Raw genomic sequence first — 19,037 nt, 5'->3', positions numbered from 1 at the left:
TTTCTGATCAAGATCATATGTAGGAGAAATATATAAATTAATAGAGGACTTTGCTCCCAGGTAAAACTCTACAATCAAGGCGGTCTCCATGATTCCCAAATCTCAATGCTGCCAATTTCCCAAAGAACAAAACACCACAATCCTCCCAGATTTATAAGTAAAACCAAACCAGGAGGGAGGGAGAAACTGGAACCACCCAGGAAAGGCTGAAGCAAAGCAGAAAGTGATAAACAAGGCTCTCAATTCACTGTTCTTCCCAGAAGGAAATGCATAGAACACAAAGCACATTCTTCAGGTTTAGAGTCAGTGCTAACAGTGCCTGTGCAAGACTAACGGGGGGGGTTGGGGGAGCAGGGGGGCGAGGCTTACTTCACCTTAAGAGCACCACAAAGTTCAACAGTGTCAGCATCGTCAACCACCGTAATTCGAAAATTTGGAGTCTGCAGAAGTTCTTTGAAGAGAAGGCCATTCTCCATTACTTTGCTGCCTATTGAAAGGTTAAAGAAAAGGAAATTAATAACAGTCTCTAATCTTAATTTTCACATCTAACAGTTTAAAATAACTTTCTTATTATAAAAGGAACATATGTTCAAAGTATATAAAATTCATAAGAGTAGAAATAGAAGGTAAAAAATATTCCACAATTGCACCACAGACGATCATTAACATTTGGCATACATCTTTAACTTACTGAAATATGAATATACATAGTTTTTCTCAAAACTGGGAACATAATGTATATGTGGTTTCATAATCTGCTTTCTCCCATTTTATGGCATGAATAATTTCCAATGACAGCATATCTTTCCTACATTACTTTAAACAGTTACTTTGTATTTTACTGTGTACATCTATTTTATGTAAGTATCTTTCTAGTGTTTAAAATCTGAAATTGTTGCAACTTTTTGTTACCCTAAACACTTATAAACTTCTGTATTTATTTTACGTCTGTAATAGATTATCATTCAAAACCATTCACCCTCTCATTTCCCCAGGATGAGTGTACCCTTCTACAGATGTTAGGTTTGACCACATGATGTACTTGAACTCACAGCAAGTGGGGTATATCTCCTCATCCCTGACTTTGGGCTCAGCCATGTGACTTGCTTTGATTAATGGGACATTAGTGGATGCTTGAGCCCACTGTGCAGTAGGACTGGTTGCCCTGTACCTCTGCCTTTACTGTGAGAACATATCCCGGCTAGCTCACGGGGCCCAGCAGGAAGATGACAGATATGTGAAGCAGAGCCAACCCAGCTGTCCCTCAATGTACCCACAGATGTGTTAGCTATGCATATTTTGTATGCCACTGAGATTCTGTGATTGTTGTTACTTAGCATCACTGTGGCAATAAGGAACCGATACAACATCTACAAATATTTGCAGTGACTACATTGTGGAATATGGAAATGCATTCCAAGGACTTGCTTTTGCTACTGCTATATTTCCTCCTTTGGGACAGTGCCTGGAATGAGATGGATGCTCAGTAGTTTTCATGCATTTTTTGTTTGTCTGTTTCAGCACTTTGGGTTAAAAACAACAACAAACAAAATAAAACTTTACTTATATAAAGCCTGATGTGAAACTCACTCTGGTTCGTGGGGGGAGGCGGGGAGGGGTGGGGCTCAGCTCTGGAAATCAGGATGATAAAACTCACCAAGTCCTGGCTTCCTGATCAGTGAATGACTGCACACAGATGCCAGAAAGCTCAGAGGACTACAGTACTGGGGCTCTGCCTGCCTCCAGGTTCCCAAGCTTGTCTGCACGTTACAATCACCTACGGATCTTGAAAAACACCAAAGCCCAGGCCACATCTTAGACTAATTAAATCGGTCTCTGGGATAGAGCAGGCATTAGTAATTGTTGAAGCTCTCCAGGTGATTCCAAAGGACAGAAGTTTGCAAACCTTTGCTACAACCTCTAGCCTCAGCTTCCTCATGAATAAAACACTATGACTCTCTTAGGACTGCTGTGAAGTTAAATAAGAATCAGGTGTGAAAACAGGCTATTAATTGTAATGAGCACTCAAGGTCCTATATGATAATGATAGGCTAGCTGACAGTTACATGCTTATGACGATGATTTTGCCATTTAAGAGACAGGAGGCCTAGAGAAGTTTACCAACTTGCCCACGGTAACACAGCTAGAAGGAGGCAAAACTCAAATTCCAACCCACATACCCTGACCCCAGATCTCATGCTCTGACACTCTATGCCATGCTATGCAGCCTCTCAGGGGTGGGAAAAGAGAAAATAAACCAGCAAAAAACAAACATCACAATTAGAGCCACATTTTTCCAATGCAAAAAATAAAAGATTGTCAACCATTAAAATCACACCCAGAAGTAATATGTCAAAATAATCCAGGGGAGAGAAGAGAGAGGGTGGGGATACAGATGAAAGAAGACTAAATATGGGCAAGGGGTACATGGAGTTCCTGACACTGTTCTACCTACTCGTTTCTTTTCAAGGATATTTTCCATGACAAAATGTTTAAAATATCTATGCCCAATACCTAGAAACACATTTTCTATTCTACAGGCATTGCTATTATCTATTAGTTGGCTGAGTTCTCCTTTTTCCAAATACTGGAACCATGTCAGTTTGAACAAACTGTCCTCTTCCTTTTTTAAACAGTCCACCAGACCATCTGGGTGATTCTGTGCAACAGCTTCATCACCTGGTTTGGGTAAACTAGCCCCCAGCCTCTACATCATGACATCATTACTATCTTTCTCCTCTGTCCCTCGCCGGTCCGCTGGCCTCCAAAATGCAAGAGTGTTATGAGCATCGCAGAGGAGCCCCTCACTCGTCACTTTAATCCAGCTGTCTGCAGCTAGAATCTGCAGCCGTGAGCCACCTGACAAAGGGCAAGGAGAAGTGCATTCTCCATTTGCCACTAATACAAGGCGGGGTCTGCTGTTTCTTCTGTGACTGAAAATTACACACAGTGTCTGTTAGAGAAGTGGGCTTGATTTATAGTAATCTCACTTCTTCCCAAATGTACTTTAAGAAATTATTTTAAATCACGAGTAAGAAACAACTAACCCTATTATTATCGTCGGTCATAAGCAGTGATGTGGCAAGCAGGGACCCAGAGACCACGTCCAACAGAACAGGTAACGCCCAACAGCTGCGTGGAAAGGCTGCCCCAAACTCAATATGAACCAAAAGGCAGGAAAATCCCCTTTCTCTTCATGCCAAGTTTGAGGGAAAAAAATTAACCTTTTTAATGAGACTCCTTCAAAACTCTCATTTCAGCGTGATTCTAGTTTTGTTTCTGTGCTTAGAAGCTCTGCAAGGAGCTTATATATCCTCGACAGTTAGAGCCCTGCCCGATTCATAATAGGCTTTGAAAAATATCTGTGGGATGACTGAATCTTCCTTCGATCCTGTGAAGTCAGTCCCCAAAATGAAGGGAACTCTCACCACAAGGGGGCACCGGAGTTCACATGTCAGTTACAATTTACACAAGATTCTGAAACAATGCCATCTTGTCTTCTTCCTCCAAAGGAGATTCAAGTGGGCTAAGATTCCTGAATCTACCATAATTAAAAATGAGTTGGTTGCTAAAATCATCAAGAAAGGAGATCTGGATAACCCCAGAACAATGATCAAGTACAGGAAATTTAATGTTGATACAATTACCTAACATATAACCACATTCCAGTCAACAATTACGCAATGTCGTCTTTCATGACCTCACCCCTAAATCTTCTTTAGTCTGTGACACTTCCCTAGGCCTTTCATTGTCTTTAGTGACATTGACATTTTAAGCGCGAAGGCCCACTGTTTTGTAACATGTCCCTTACTTTGGGCTTGTCTGATATTTCCTCATGATTAATTCATGAGGTTATATAAAACAATTCAGAAAATATCACCTTCGTGTTCTATCTTGCTTTCAACGTTTTACTTAATTTAATTCAGGTCACTCCTGCCAACCATGGTCCAACCCACAGCGAAGGCACAGGAAGCACTGGGTAAACAGAAGCTAGAGGGAACCAGGTGTAACTTCTGTGTATTTGCCTGTCTTTACAAACCAACAGACCTAAGGCACCCCAATGGAAACTTTCCTACCACAAACAGGCATTGCAGGCAGGTAAAAACCATTGCCAAAACCTACAGGTAGACATAAGGTTTAAATCAAGATTTAGAGATGTGGTCTCAGCCTTAAGGAATGATTGGGATAACCAGTCAATTCCAACCAATTAACTGGCAAAACTGACTGCCAACTGATCATTGGCAAATAGGATTGAGTTGGAATAACTAGCTGATAATTTTTTTTTGAAAAACAGAAACCATTACATAACAATTTCACAGGCTACCTTAAAATCACAGGTGGATAAAAGAATTAACTGTAAAAAAATAAAACCTACATGTAGAGTAGTATATATACGTATGTAAATTTTTTTCGGGAAGGATATTTAGAAACTGTTTACAGTGATCCTTTGGGAAGATGTAGTAGGAAATTACAATCAATCTAATTTTACCTTCTCATATTGTTTGATTTTTCTTCTCTATGGCTATATCACTTTTGAAAATATCAATCTGGGAAATGGTATTATTATAGGCTTAAATATTATTATTATTGTTTTTTGTTATTTGTGATACCTTTCTTCTCCAAAAATATTTCTCAAAAAAAAAACAGTTTTAAGTGCTCACACATAAGGGAATGTTGATGGAGTACTATGTAGTTATGAAGATGTATGTTGATGGACGTTAAAAGTTTATTATATATTAAGTAAAAAAGCCATTATAAAACAGTATATAACTTAACCATAAAAACAAGTCTGCACAAATAGAAAAAAATAATGAAAATTAAATGAACTAATAAAATGGTTATCTTGATTATCTTCATTTTCCACAATAATGAAGTAATACCTATGCAATTAAAAATAAAGGGAACAAAAGCAAAAACAGTAAAAATGTCTTAACTTGCAGGCATGTATCAGAATCAGGGGCTACCTTCTCCTGTGCATCCCATCTTACCTAAGAGAGCCTGACCTCTCAGAGTTTGTTACAAAGCTGTCAGGGAGAATTGATTCACATTGATTGACAAGGGTGGGGTAAGTTCTGGAGTGTTAGATAAACTTAAACACTTGTAAAACAACTGCAAATACAACTGTATCACCCTTCTATGCGTCCTTTAATATGGTACACAGGCACTTGGCAATTTCTAAGCCTTTTTTAAAAGGAAGAAATTTTTCATAACATCAACATTGTATGAAACTACAAAGAGCTTTCTTTTTCAGGAAACAGGAGACCCAAGTTCATGTCTTGGTTCTGTATTAGCTGTATGACCTTAGGGCAGGTAACTTAGTCTCTGAGCCTCAGCTTATTCACCTGAAAACAAGGATCATTTCCACCAATATTCAGATCTCCTTGTCATCCCAGAGGATCCAGACACTGGCATTTGTGAATAAGGAAAAGCCGGGTTTCTAAGGACAGGTGAGCCCCACCATGGGTGAAACCACCTGCTTCTCGGTACGAGTAACCTTGCATTTTTGTGCTTTTAATCTCAATTCATCATTGGATCATCGTGGGTCAAAATGGTCTCCTTGGCTTTTACTTTCATTCTGGAGGCTGTTGAAACACTTCAGTTCCACAGAATGGCCTCCTTACATAAAATCCCCACCTCACCGAAGGTCCACCTCAGGAACGTTAAGGGGACAGGCAAGAGTCCACTGTGGAAAATACCAGAAATGGAAAATGTACATGTTAAAACACCCAATGTCCAGGCCCTCAGGCCCCAGCCAGCCCTCACCGATGGTGGTCTCACAGAACTTCTCTGCAGCCACCTCGTTGGCAATGTTGGCGCCCATCAGCACACTGATGTCGATGCCCATCTTCTCCCGGATGATGTCAGAAATGAGCTTCAGCCCCTCCGGGCCCTCATCTATGCCCTGTAAGGAGGTCAAGAATTTAGGGAAATACAAACCATCAAATACAAGAGGCATGAGATCGCTGTTTTATAAATAATCTAGATCCAGACATCCAATGGCATATGCATCTTGAAAAATATCTTTTTCTTACAAGAGATCATGTATATATACTGTGTATGTACTAGTTAAAGGATAGCAATAAAATGAAAAAAAATTTTGTTATTAACACTCACATTAATAAACAAAACATGATCAACATCCCTGAAGTCCCCCGTGTCTCTCCCCAAGTTCATCCTCCTTTCACCTCCAAGATGAACCACTATCCTAAATGTCGTATGCCCCGCTCCCTTGCTTTTTTTTTTTTTGGATCATTTTGCCACATGTAACTGTCTCTGAACAATATGTTAAGTCAGTATGCCTGTTTCTGAAAGCCTATAAATGGAATTGTGCTGTTCACATGTGATGTACTGTGTTGCACCACATTGTTATTTCAGAGAGTCACCCATGTGGCTACGTGAATGCTTGAGTTCACTCCTATTTACTACTGTGCAGTATTCTAGAATGAACAGTCTGCCCTTCACTTATCCATTCTATTGCTGACTGACAATAGAATTGTTCGTTTGCTTTCATAAATATTCATCTATGAACACTCTGGAGCAGAGTTTCTCTAGGGGGTTCTTCAGCTATTTTATGATGTGGACCCCACCCTGGGCATCCTGGTGCAGTTGATGAACTCATTCTCAGAATTTCATATGCATAAAGCAAAGGCATAAAATTACCTAGGAAGACAGTTATCTTGAAACAGTTACCAAAATGTTAAAAAACAAAATTTTTTGATAAAGTAATATATGTGCTGTTTCATTAATGCAATTAGAAATAGATGTCATGGCAGGTCTTACTGTGATTTCAAAGTAGTGATGAGCATGAATACTTTGAGATATCTGAAGCCACTGTAAAGTGATGTGAAAATGTCTAATTTCTATTGACAAGAGGTCCCAGGTCCTGCTAATACTACTGTTATTGAAATTCTGGCTTATGGTCTATATTCATAAATGAAGGAAATGCTCATTTCGCTTAGAAGCTAAAATGAATAAAAATGTTCTTCCCTACAATTAAGACCATGACTTTCCTGAATTCTGTCTATGGACCTCTGGGGGTGGTTCATGGGTTTCTGGTTTAATACTCCCTCCTTAGGGATTATACCAGGAATGGGAACCAATGATGATTAATTTCCCAGCTAATGTAAAGCACTGATGATTTCCAGTACCCAGGCCGAGACCCACATACTGATCGGGAAGGCTCTTTCTGACAGCAAGGCTCACCAGGAGGAGCCCACCACCACATCTGTGACAGAAAGCAGCCCCCTCCGAAATTTGAGCTAAGTTAGGCTCATGGGATGTATGGTTTTGATGATCTTCTAGGCATCTTTACAAAAACAAACAAGAAAGTAAAAACATGCCATAACTTCCCCTTCAGCTCCTTATCTCCAACAGATGAAAAATGGGAACTAATGTTTCATGATGTTTTTCCTGCCCTGGTCAGGTGAGTTACCTTGATGAGCGTAATTCCCAGCGCCTCCTTGGGCACTCTTCCAGTGATCTCATCGCAGATTCTGTGGATGAATTGGTGGGGAATGACAAACACCAGTAGGTCTGCATCCTGCACTGCCTCGTTGAGGTTTGAGACTGCAACCTATCATGGCAAGGAGGAAGAAATGCTTATTTCCATACCAAAACACACAGACCCAAATTATTTCATTTGGTGACCCTTTATTGGATGCCTACTATGTACAGAGTGCTGTGCAGACAATCAAGGCAAGTGTGGTGTGTGCTCTGCCTTTCTCATTCGAGGCATGCAGCTGAAGCCAGGACGGTCCTGCCTCTGTCACTTACCAGCTGGGCAAGTGATCTACCCTCTCCATGCCTCAGTTTCCTTACCTGTAAAAGGAAGTCATCATAATACTGTGGGTTGTTCTCTGTTGCTCTCCCAATCCCCAATCCATTTTTCTGCCCTTCTTTGCCCCACTCTGTTTCCTAGGAGGCCGTTTTCTGTGGAGTGTTTCCCCTGTGTGCCCTTGCTCTCTGCCTTCCAGTTGGTTTCAGCCAAAGTGGGACATTGTCAGGAGATCCAGGTGGAAGAAGAGACAGATCAGGGCATTCATGAGCCTCCCGGTCCACTCCTGCCTAGGTGTGCAGGGGTGCTGGCTTGGCTTCATTTTAGTTATACCTCCTGTCTTGCACATCTCTAAGCTCTGGTCAGGCTGGTTTGGTGACACGTCTGCCCCCTTGCCCTTTCAGGGGTAGCCATGCCTTCCTGCTGCTACTTATCTCTGAGCACCTCATCGAGCTCTTTTGATTCCCTTGACTCTATCCCTACTGCTACAGAGCAGTGCCTGGCACCTGGTATGCATTTAATACATGTCAACTATTATGATGATTTCTTTCCTTCAGATAAGTACGCAAATGGGTTTGAAAATTTAACATGGGTGCGCATGTGTGCGTGCGCGCACGCACACACACACACACACTCACACACGGGCAGAGATGAGGGCATCTAGTGATGGCAAAGGGTCATATGGTCTGTTGCAGAGACTGCCTGTTGTTGCCCAATGTCTGTTCTCCTCTCTCAACAAGACAACCTCTGCTTTGGGACTAGGCTCAGAAATGCCTGGAAGAGATGCTACATTTCCCAGTTTCCCTTGCAGCTAAGTGCCCCCTGCGATTAAGTTCTGACTAATGGGGTCTAAATGGAAGTGCTGTGTGTGGACTTCTGGGAAGTGCCCTTAAAGGCATTTCTTCCTCCTTTTGCCAGAGGAAATGTAAAGAAATGGCTAGAGTTCAAACAGTTATCTTGGACTATGAGGAGGGAACCAAATGCTGAGATGGCAGAACAGTAGGATAAAGAGTCCCTGACGCCATGATGCATCGTTAATATGATGGGCATCTTTTACATAAGGGGAAAAAAGCAAAAGTTTACTCTGCTTAGGTCACTTTGTTATTTTAGGTTTTCTGTCACATGACCTTGAAACTAACTGTAACTGATACAGTTCCCATCGAGCATTCCTGGTTCCCAAAAGGGACTTAGAGGAAGACTGTTCTCTGAGGAAGTGCTATCTGCCATAGGAACGTCCTTCAGGATGGGTAAGCCGTCTAGGAAATCATTGGGAGTTGTAACAGAGAACATCAATTCCTCACCAAAATTCCTTCTCTTCTTGTAAGCTGGTCACTGGTCACCTAGGTAGGGATTGCATTTCCCAGCAGCCCTTGCAGTAACACAGGGCCATGGACCAAGTTTCATCAATGGAATGTGAGAGGGAGCATTGCACACTACTCACGGCCCAGAGCCCTTAAAACGGGGGGCCACTGCCTCCATTCTTTCTCGTCCCCATTTCTGCTAGTTGAAACCCATGGCGACTCAGACCTAGAGATGGCACAGGAAATGATGAAGAAAGAGGGGACCAAGAATAATGGTGTGAAGAAAAGGTGCTAGACCTTAGTTAGGTTAGAGAGAAATAAATCCCTTTGTTCTTGAAGTCACATTATTACCATGTCTCTTATCTCTTAGCAAACTCTCTAACCTAATACATGTGCCAAGAATTGCTCCTTCATTCAGAGAATTCCCCAAGGAAATCTATCTGAAATTATTTCATTCCCTTATCCTTTTGGTTCATATGGAAGAGTTCCATAATTTCTCAACCACCTGATCCATTCTCCTTTCTAGCAAAAGTACCCCTAGATTTCATTTCAAAAGCTACTGCTTCACCATTTTAACCACAGAATTTGTGGGGAACTGGCCCCTCCACTGCTCCACACAGATGGTCCTTAACTTGCTCAAGCCAATGAGCACATAAAGCAGTTGGAGCCAAGGAGGTGTTTGCTGGGGCTTTTTCACTCTAATGCAGTAGATACTGGGTGTTCCTTTGAATGGTGTGGGATGACGGTGTGAGTTCTGGAACAACTACAACCATTTTGCAAATGTGGTGGGAAGAACCCAGACCTGCCAAGGGGCTCCCATGTGAATGAAGCCAACTTTGTGGAAGGCAGAGCAAAGAAACAGGAAAACACGGGGCCTGTTGACATTTAAACCACTAGTTCAGGCTGCACCTGAAACCAGCCCTACCTGGATTTTTAGTCACATGAACCAAAACATTCTCTGTTAACTTAGGTTGATTTGAATGGCACCATGCAGAGTTATTCCCTGTAGCAAGCAGATCATAACCCAAAGCTTAGCACTTCTCCCTCTTTATTCAAATCTCTAAAGCAGGGGCTTCTCCAGATTGGTAACTTAGGCTGGGTAGCCATAAGTGACAAGGACTCATCACCAAAAGTCTACCTGCTTATTAGTTCCCTCGCATCTGCAGATTCTCTCTCTTCCAAAAAAGCATTTTATTCTATTGCATTAGCCTCCTGATGTCAACCCACAATTACTCTGTTTGTCTCTAATTGGCAAAGCTCATTATTCTCTTTTATATTTGCCTGTGGTCCCCCCACCCCCACAAGCCTTCATAAGCACTCTGACCCCTCACTCTCCCTTAAGTTACTAGCCTTACTCAGGTGGGGACTTCTAAGACTTTCTCATACAGAACCTGGCAACCTCAACTTTAATTCAAACATTTCTTTTTCTCTAGACTTACTGTTTCTCCTCTTGCCCATTCTCTCTCTCTCTCTCTCTCTCTCTCTCTCTAACATTCTAAATCATTGAATTAGAATTATCCAAGGGAAAAAATACACACACACACACCCACACACACACACCCCTTCCCTCCCTTTCAGTCTTTTCAGGGCGTTTCCCAATATGGTGAAACAGAAAAGATACCAGAATCAATGAGAAAAAAAATGTACATTAGAGTCCCACATCAGCAAGTGATCAACTGTGTGACCTTGGACAAGTGACTTATCTTCACTGAGCTTAGCCACCCATATAGAATGGGGATAAAAACCACCCTTTCCACCCAGCACTTTTAGAGTACTTTCAAACTACGTCAGTGATGGTGCTTTGAAATGATATAAAACAAAAGAGATTCTTCATCAGAAAGATCCACCCGTCTCCTATGACTTCTTAACTTTTCAGGAGTCAGCCCATCCCCATGTCCCTTGTTAAAAACCATTCGCGAGGAAGTTGCCCGCTGGGCCAGATTTCTTCCTGTCTCTTACATTTCCTTCGTCATTAAATCAAAGAAGAACCTGCAGTTGACCGGGTTGGCTGAGAACGTGACGTGTCTCTAGGACAATAGTCTGGAGACTCGCTCACCACGTACAGACATCCTTCTACTCTCCGTGGGAGAATGCTTAGAGTTTAACCCACAGCAGCAACGTGGAAACGTGTAAGCTGAGCTGATTTTCAATGGAGCACACGGTCCATTCACAGAACATTATTCCTCCTGTGCAGTATCACAACAAGCTCTCCTCAACTAACACGTTAACTTGAATACTCTCTCTCAGAATAAATCCTTTAGCTAGGCCTCTATCCCATCTTTTACTCTAAACGAAATCAAGACACTGCTTGGGAAATGCAGATCTATTTCACAGGGGTCCTGCCCAAATCTGAGAGTGTCTACCATTAAAGATCCTGAAATATGTTGGGGAAGACAACTCAGAATAAAAGGGCTTACCTTTCACTGGCAAAGAGGACAAATAATCCAATCAGAACTAAGGCCTACTTAATGCTCAGACTTTCAGAAATCCATGGCTCTTCATCTAAGTTAATAAAAAAAATCAACAATAAATAAAGTCATTTAAAACAGACCCAGTAAAGTCTGTGTGGACAAGCCTGGAGGTTCTTTTGTAGCCTCCTGGACTAGTTATCACCGTGCAGTGTGTGAGCATCTTGGCCTCGCTCTTTCTCCAGTTAGCTAACTGGACACCGCAGCAACTCAACTACATTCTCGAGGGAATGAGGACTTGGATTAAACTCAATGGCATGAGTTAAATACGGCAAAGTACTAGCTGGCACACAGTAGAGGTTCAAAAATACTGTGGTTCCCTCCTGTTCTCCTAACTTCGATTTCTGCCAAGATCATAGGTGAAATTCACATCCTTGGCTCCACATTCAGAAGAATGAGCCTCAGATACAGACAACCTTATCTGATGATTCTTATATAAATATGGCATGTTGGTACATGAGGTTGCTTCTAAAAAACAAAAAGACAGCTGTTAAGTGCCTGGATTCCCCAACTACTAGTAATACAAATTTATTATGTAGACAGTGGTGCCCAAACTGTGGTTCCTGAACCAACAGCATCCCATCACCTGAGAACTTGTTGAAATACAAATTCTCAGCCTGGATCCAGTAATTCACCTTAAGCAATCCAAATGATTCTGAGCAACGCTTAAATTTGAGGAGCACCATTGAAGATTTCTCCTCCAATTTTCAAAAAGCTAAACCCAGGGAGGAAAGAGTTAATGGTGAGGTTCTCAATATTCTAATTTTCAGAAGCCTTTTAGCCAAAATTAATAGATTTTATCACAACCCTATTACATAACCAAAAGTAAATGGTCATTTTTTAAAAACTGTTTTGGCTTAAACTTATCTCGCATAGGCTACCACCTAAAGCACTGAAACGACACTCTTCACTCCAGTTTGTCCTCCACCACTTCCACTGTCCCTGGCAACCATTTAGACCACAAATAGCACCAGTCACTACTCTAGGTACTGAAGAAACAGTAGTGAATACAGGCCTATGCCAGAAGCCAAATTCGAAGAGTCGGTGAGAACGACTAACCTGTAAACTGAATTTCAAAACTAAAAATTTTCCCGCTTCAGAGGATAACATCAAGAAAGCGAACACTCACAGAAAGGGAGAAAATACTTCTGAATTGTAAATCCAAAAACAGACTTCTATCTACTATATATAAAGAATTCTTTCAACTCAGTACTTAAAAGATAATCCATTTTTTTTGAAGAGGGCAAAGGATCCAAATACACATTTCTCCAACGAAGAATATAGGTACATGGATGCACAATAAGCACATTGGATGCTCAACACTGTTCGCCGCCAGCCAAATGAAAATCAAATCCACAACAAAATACCACTTTGCACCCACTAGGATGGCTAGGACTAAGAAGTCATATAATAATAAGTTGATAAGGCTGTGGCGAAACTGGAACCCTCACTGCTGGTAGGAACGTATAACGGTATAGCCACTTTGGAAAAATAGTGGCAGTTCCTCAAAGTTACGCAGTTACCATATGACCCAGCAATTGCACTCCTAGGTATACACACAAGTGCACTGAAATCATGTTCACACGAAACACTGTACATATTTACAGCAGTATTGTTCATGGAGCCAAAAAGTGGATAAACAAAATACGGTATAGCCATAATATAAAATATTATTCAACCATAAAAAGGAGTGAAGTACTGATATATGCTAGACTGTGGATGAACTTTGAAAACATTGTGCCAAATGAAAGAACTCCGTCACAGAAGACTACATACTGTATGGTGTCATTTACATGAAATGTTCAGAATACGCAAATCTAGAGACAGAAAGTAGATTAGTGGTTGCTTGGCGGGGGCAGCGGGGAGAGGGAAGAATAGGAAATAAGAGGTGACTGCTAAAAGGAATGAGGTTTCTTTTAAAGGTGATGAAAATATTCTAAAATTGATTGTAGTAATGACTGTACAGCCCTGAATGTACTAAAAACCACTGAATTGTACACTTTAATAGGTGAATTGTATGGTCTGTGAATTAGTAAAGCAGTTGAAAAAAAAAAAGAGGTGGCAAGGCTTAGAAGACAGAGATGAGAGGCAATGACGACTATATTTCATAGAGGATGCTGCAGTCATAAATCCTGGTGTCACAATAAGGTTCGCTGAAAGCTGGAGCAAAAAGGCAGAAGAGCTCACCAGCTGGATAAGTGCTAAACTCAGGCCCTGGACAGAGCTATAAAACGAGATCAACAATTTTTATCTTACAGTGGCGGGAAATCAGTGTGCTTTCCATTCAGGTCTAAGAAGAAATTGAAAACCCACATTGTTCTAGCTTACAGTGAGCAGGTGCTGACCTGGGGACATCTTTGGTAAAAAAATTCCCACGTAGAGGGGGTCATCAGATGAGCACGGATCTGGAGAAGGATTAGGCGGGCAGCGGGTTAGGTGCCCCAAGCACAAAAGACTCATAGTCTCCAGGCAGCACATCTACTGACATCATAAATAACAATCCTAGGTTGATGGAAATGTAACAAGTCTCTACCTGCTTGAATTCCTAAGATAAAAATGATTAAAGCTAACTTTTTAGTTCCAGATCCACATTTGCTCTAAATCAGCAGTCCCATACCTTTGTGGCACCAGGGACCGGTGCTCCTGTGAGAATCTAATGCCTGATGATCTGAGCTGGAGCTGAGGCGGTGATGCTAGCACTGGGGAGCGGCTGCAAATACAGGTGAACCTTCGCTTGCTCCCCCCCCACTCACCTGGTGCTGTGTGGCCTGGTGCCTAATAGGCCATGGACCAGCCAGCTGGGGACCCCTGCTCTAGATGAGCCAATGTTTCTGTCTGATTTTTTACCTTAAAATAATGGTAACAACATTGCTCTTGTCTAACACTAGCTGACTTTTTAAATGACTGAGATATGTGGAAAAACTCTGAAATAAACATACAAAAATAAGACGAAACAAACCCCTGGCTTTTAATGAATGGTTAACATTAAACGACTTATGTAGACCATCTCATTTACTCCTCACAAAACCCCTGTAGGGGTAAGGCCCCAAGAACAGCCAGCCCATTTTACCAGGAGTGGGGTTGCCAGGCTCAGTCAGTGAGCATTAGAGCCCAGGCTCTCTGACTCTAAGGGTGTGTCCTTCACAATTCGCCGTCTCTCAACTTTGGAAATTATTTATTATGCGCCATTTTGTAAGTTCAATTCAAGAATACAGAAAGTATAAAGAAAAAAATCAACACCTGTGTACCTTTCACCAGCTTAAGAAATAAAACTTTCCAATACCTTGAGTATCCTCCTCCAAGCAATGGCAAGCATGTGGAGCAATGTGAGTTCTGAAACACTGCTGGGGAGCGTAGACAGCCACCCTGGAAACCAGTGGTGTGATCTCGTAAATGACAGACATGCACTGCCTGGCACCCTGCGACCCCACCGCTGAGACATGTACAAGGCTGTTCCCGGGAGCACTGTCCATCACAGCAGACAACGGGAAACCGTGCAAACGTCCACTCCAGAGAATGGATATGTTCATTTTAAGGCTTAAGATTCTTAACTCTTCTATGTCGACTCCTTCCCTTCTTCCTCCCTTCCTGCTCCCCTGTTCATGGCACAGGGGAACTTCAGAGAACCATGTGGCAGATTCGCCTCCTCCAACATTTCTTGAGCACTGTGCTAGGAACTATGGGAGAACAAAAAGTCGAAAAAGTCAAGTTCATGTACTCTGGGCAGGTTGGGGTGGATAGATACATAAGAGACTGTCACAAAGCAGAGTGTCAAGAACATGTAATGAAGCATGTGGTTTACAGAAGGAAAGGAGCAATCTATTTTGATAGGGATAGGAGAAGTGAAGCTCAGAGGAATTTTCTACTCCAGGCTTGAATCAGATGTGACCTCAGAGGCCTTGCACTGCAGTGGAAACAGCTGCTCCCTTTAATCTTTCCACCAGATGTTTGGACAACTTAACTTCCAAGCTCAGAGCCCTGGGGATCCTTTCTCTCCCCACCAACAGCACCAAGAATAAGCATGGGTTAAAGCTGCCTGGACCTAGTTCAGTAACATAGAGGAGAAAGTCACTGTCGAAGGCAATGGATTCAGCAGGCTCAGGAATGAATCCATCAGGAATCAAATTTCAACCCTAGCCTCTAGCTATGTGACCTTGGGCAAGTTCATTAACCTCTCTGAGCCATGGTTTCTTCACCTATAAAATCAGAATCATCATCATAGTAGGCAAACTAATAGTACCAACTTGGATTTTTTTTTTTTTTAAAGAAACAAGCCAAAATGGGGTCATTTTGCCAAGCCATGTCAAACCAAAACTTAATAACCTAATTGTAGTTTCAGCCTCTCTCTGGAGTAGAATTTTAAACCAATTGGTCTGGAATTTCCTGATCAACACTTGACATAATCTGCCTGATGAGACCCCCTGCCTACCTATAAGGGAAGGTGACCTTGCCTGAAATAATCCACTCTTATGAGTTACTCTGACCCCATCCTCTTTCGGCCTATAAAAACCTTCCATTTTGTACAACTCCTCCCAGCGCCCTTCTAGCTGTTAGATGGAATGCTGCCCAATTCAAGAATCATTTCATAAAGCCAACTAGATCTTCAACTTTACTTGGTTGAATTTTGTTCTTCACCAGACCTAAAGAGGCTTGTTAAGAGCATTAAATGAGACAATATACTTAGCACAGTGCTTGACACTAATGAACACTAACCGAAAGCCAAACAAAAATCTTCAATGAGCAAGGTCTTTGCAGACCCAAACTTTCTGGCACTTATCAGTTTACAAATCTGTCTCCTCTGCTGGACTCATGAGAAAAGAAGGTCATCTTATTCCTCCTTCTGCCTCCAGCACCCAATGCTGTACTCTGCATGCACAGTACCTGTTCATAAAGGTTTGGTGAGTGACTACAAGTCTTCATGGGTATTTCATTAACAAAGGAGATGAGTTTCGCTGCTTAACCACAGGAATTGGGCAGCCACAATGATCTGGACTTCGAACAGTTACAGAAAGCTACCAAGGGGTGAAGCTGGACACAAAAGTTCATAAACTCTACTCGGACAAGCAACAGAGGAACATCTTTTTCTTCCTCATGCTCATTTCTAACATCCCCTGCAAGTTACTGAAATGAGGCAACAACCTTTATTTTTCTCTCCCAGACCCAATAAGCTTGAATTTTAAACTGTCGGTCTGACAGTTTTCTATTTTCTCCAATCCCCTTCTGTAACTTAGGTCTTGACTCTGATTTTAATTACAGACCAGGGTCAAGTGTCCTAGTGAGTGGATCACAACCCACACACTTAGAAAGGGTATATCAGGAGTTACCAGGAGACACGAGCAGCCCAAGGCAGGTTGTTAGTTCCAGATTTGATATGACCTGTACTTCAATGCCAAGAAAGTACCCTGTTATGGGCTGAACTGTGTCCCCCCAAAAAATTCATAGGTCAGAATTGGAGACAAGGTCATGATAAAGGGTGATTAAGTTAAAATGAGGTCATTAGGGTGGGCTCAAATACAACCAGACTGGTGTCCTAATAAGAAGAGATTAGGACACAGAAGACCATACGAAGACATAAGGAAAAGGTGGCCGTCTACAAGTCAGGGAGAGAGCTTCAGAGAAACCAACCCTGTCGACAACTTAATCTTGGACTTGAAGCCTCTGCAACTGTGAGGATATCAATGTCTGTTGTTTAAATCATCTGGCTGATTGTGCTTTTTAATGGCAGCCCTAGCAAACTACAACAAAGCCTATTCACTGAGTCCGGAAAACCAGCACTGACCAAGCAAAGAACTAGGTAGGACAAAGGAACAGAGGAAAAGGGAGGGAGCTTTTGTATTTCCCTAAGTCCCAAGCACTGACTCGGCCAAGCATAACTTTCAGAATTAACCAAATGTACTTCTCATCTTACAGCCTCACCACATTTTCTGGCAGCTTGTGTCCTGGGAGATATTTTACATTTTCGTGGTCACTGTTAATGATGTCTGTCAGTTTTCTCCCATTAACTGTTTCTTCAAAGACCCACATCTTGACCGTGGAGGCAAACTTCTGAAGATTCTTGACATTGTTACCAATTATTTTTGCAACAGCTGAACCCCTACGAAAGAAACAGTGAAAAAGAAGAAAATTAAACTCACTTGGGCAGAAGAGAAAATGCTTTAGATTCTCATTCAGAAGACTTGCATTCTGATTCTGATCCAAGCCCTGAGCTTATAACCCAAGATGTGATGCCACTATTCTTGTCACCCCAAACTGGTTTTGTGACAGTAGCATGCAGCTCCTTCGTTCTTTTTAATCTCAGATTTAGCTGCTGAATACTTCCTCCTGTACGTGGCCTTTTGGGACTATCTGCTGATTCCTCTGACCAGGACAGGGGTTTCAGTGGCAGTGAGACTTTCCCTTCTTAGGTGTTTTGGCCTTGAGGTTACCCTTCTTGATCTTACATCAGCATCAGCCTTCTCGGCTTCAGGTTTCTTCTCCTTAGTGTCCAGCTTCTCGGCTTTTTGTCCTGCCATCTTACAAGATGGGAAAGAGCAGGCGTCAGTAGTTTTTAAAGCTCCCCAGGGACCAAGAAAGGCTGCTGACGTGATGATCGAGAACTCTGGTGCCTTCTTCCCTCTCAAAAGTATAGCTGTCAATATCGAAGCTCTGTGGCTTTACCTGTAAATTCTTTTTCTATGCCAGCAGGACAGTTATTAGCTAAATATCCATTAATTCAATTCTCCTCTTGACACTTTGTAAAAAAAAAAAGAGGCCAAGAAGCCATCACTATCACCTTTATTTTAATTTTGGAAATAGCTGCTCATACTCACAGGGAGATAGCAGCTCAGGTTCACTGTGTTCCCTGGCATTAAGTAACTCACACAAGGTCAACAGGAGTGAGTGTGATTCTGGAGAACTGAGCAAACTGAGGGAGGGGCCTCTAAAACACTAGGATCCAAGTCTAGTGAACCAGGTGGGAAAATAAACCAGAACTCTAAGACTCCTCATGACCTGACTCTAAGGGTACACTTGCTAATAACCCCCTTTATAGCCTTCTCTTGGGGAAGCCAAGTATTTACAACCAAAGGCAAACCTGTAGCATCTGCTGAAATGAATTAAGAAAATTTCAACGAAAATTGGAACTGTTAGGAATGAAGCCCACCAGACCATGTCTGTACATCCTTTAAGGTTCCGCTGGGCTTAAAATGACAGGACAAATATTAAGTACGGGAAACTTCAGTTTATTATTTACTCATGTGAGGTCATCAGGATCTCATTCTGCCTCCTCCCTGGTTTTATTAATAACTTCATTCAATCACTCACTCATTTATCTCAGTTATCAAATATTTACTGAGTACCTATTGTGTACAATGCATTGGGCTAGAAGCTGGTGATAAGACAAAGAAAAGGCAATGCCTTTGCTCTCAAAAGCTTATCACTCAGAGAGATGAACAAGATAAAAGGAATTCACAGATCAGTGTGGGACAACAGGTAAACGGGAACGGAGAGACATAT

General features: G+C 41.9%; 1 protein-coding gene across 2 annotated transcripts in view; it reads right to left on the bottom strand.

Annotated features, from left to right (window-relative positions):
- GPD1L (glycerol-3-phosphate dehydrogenase 1 like) overlaps window positions 1-18,068 on the bottom strand; it is a 35,885-nt gene extending 17,817 nt beyond the window's left edge. Inside the window, exons 1-6 of one of the 2 annotated variants that reach the window (XM_015597171.2) lie at window positions 17,984-18,068; window positions 17,460-17,637; window positions 7,774-7,818; window positions 7,433-7,573; window positions 5,764-5,902; window positions 375-487 (exon numbers count right to left, since the gene is read on the bottom strand). In XM_015597171.2, the coding sequence (XP_015452657.1) occupies window positions 375-487; window positions 5,764-5,902; window positions 7,433-7,573; window positions 7,774-7,818; window positions 17,460-17,637; window positions 17,984-17,991 (624 nt within the window). In that variant the 5' untranslated portion in view covers window positions 17,992-18,068. The remainder of the gene's footprint in view (window positions 1-374; window positions 488-5,763; window positions 5,903-7,432; window positions 7,574-7,773; window positions 7,819-17,459; window positions 17,638-17,983) is intronic. The other variant, XM_015597178.2, reaches the window with a different exon arrangement.
- Window positions 18,069-19,037: the final 969 nt, after the last annotated feature.

The sequence above is a fragment of the Pteropus alecto genome, unplaced genomic scaffold (assembly GCF_000325575.1).
Source record: "Pteropus alecto unplaced genomic scaffold, ASM32557v1 scaffold10, whole genome shotgun sequence".
NCBI lineage: Eukaryota > Metazoa > Chordata > Mammalia > Chiroptera > Pteropodidae > Pteropus > Pteropus alecto.
Note: the sequence above shows the minus strand (reverse complement) of the source record. Positions and strands in the feature narration are given on the sequence as shown.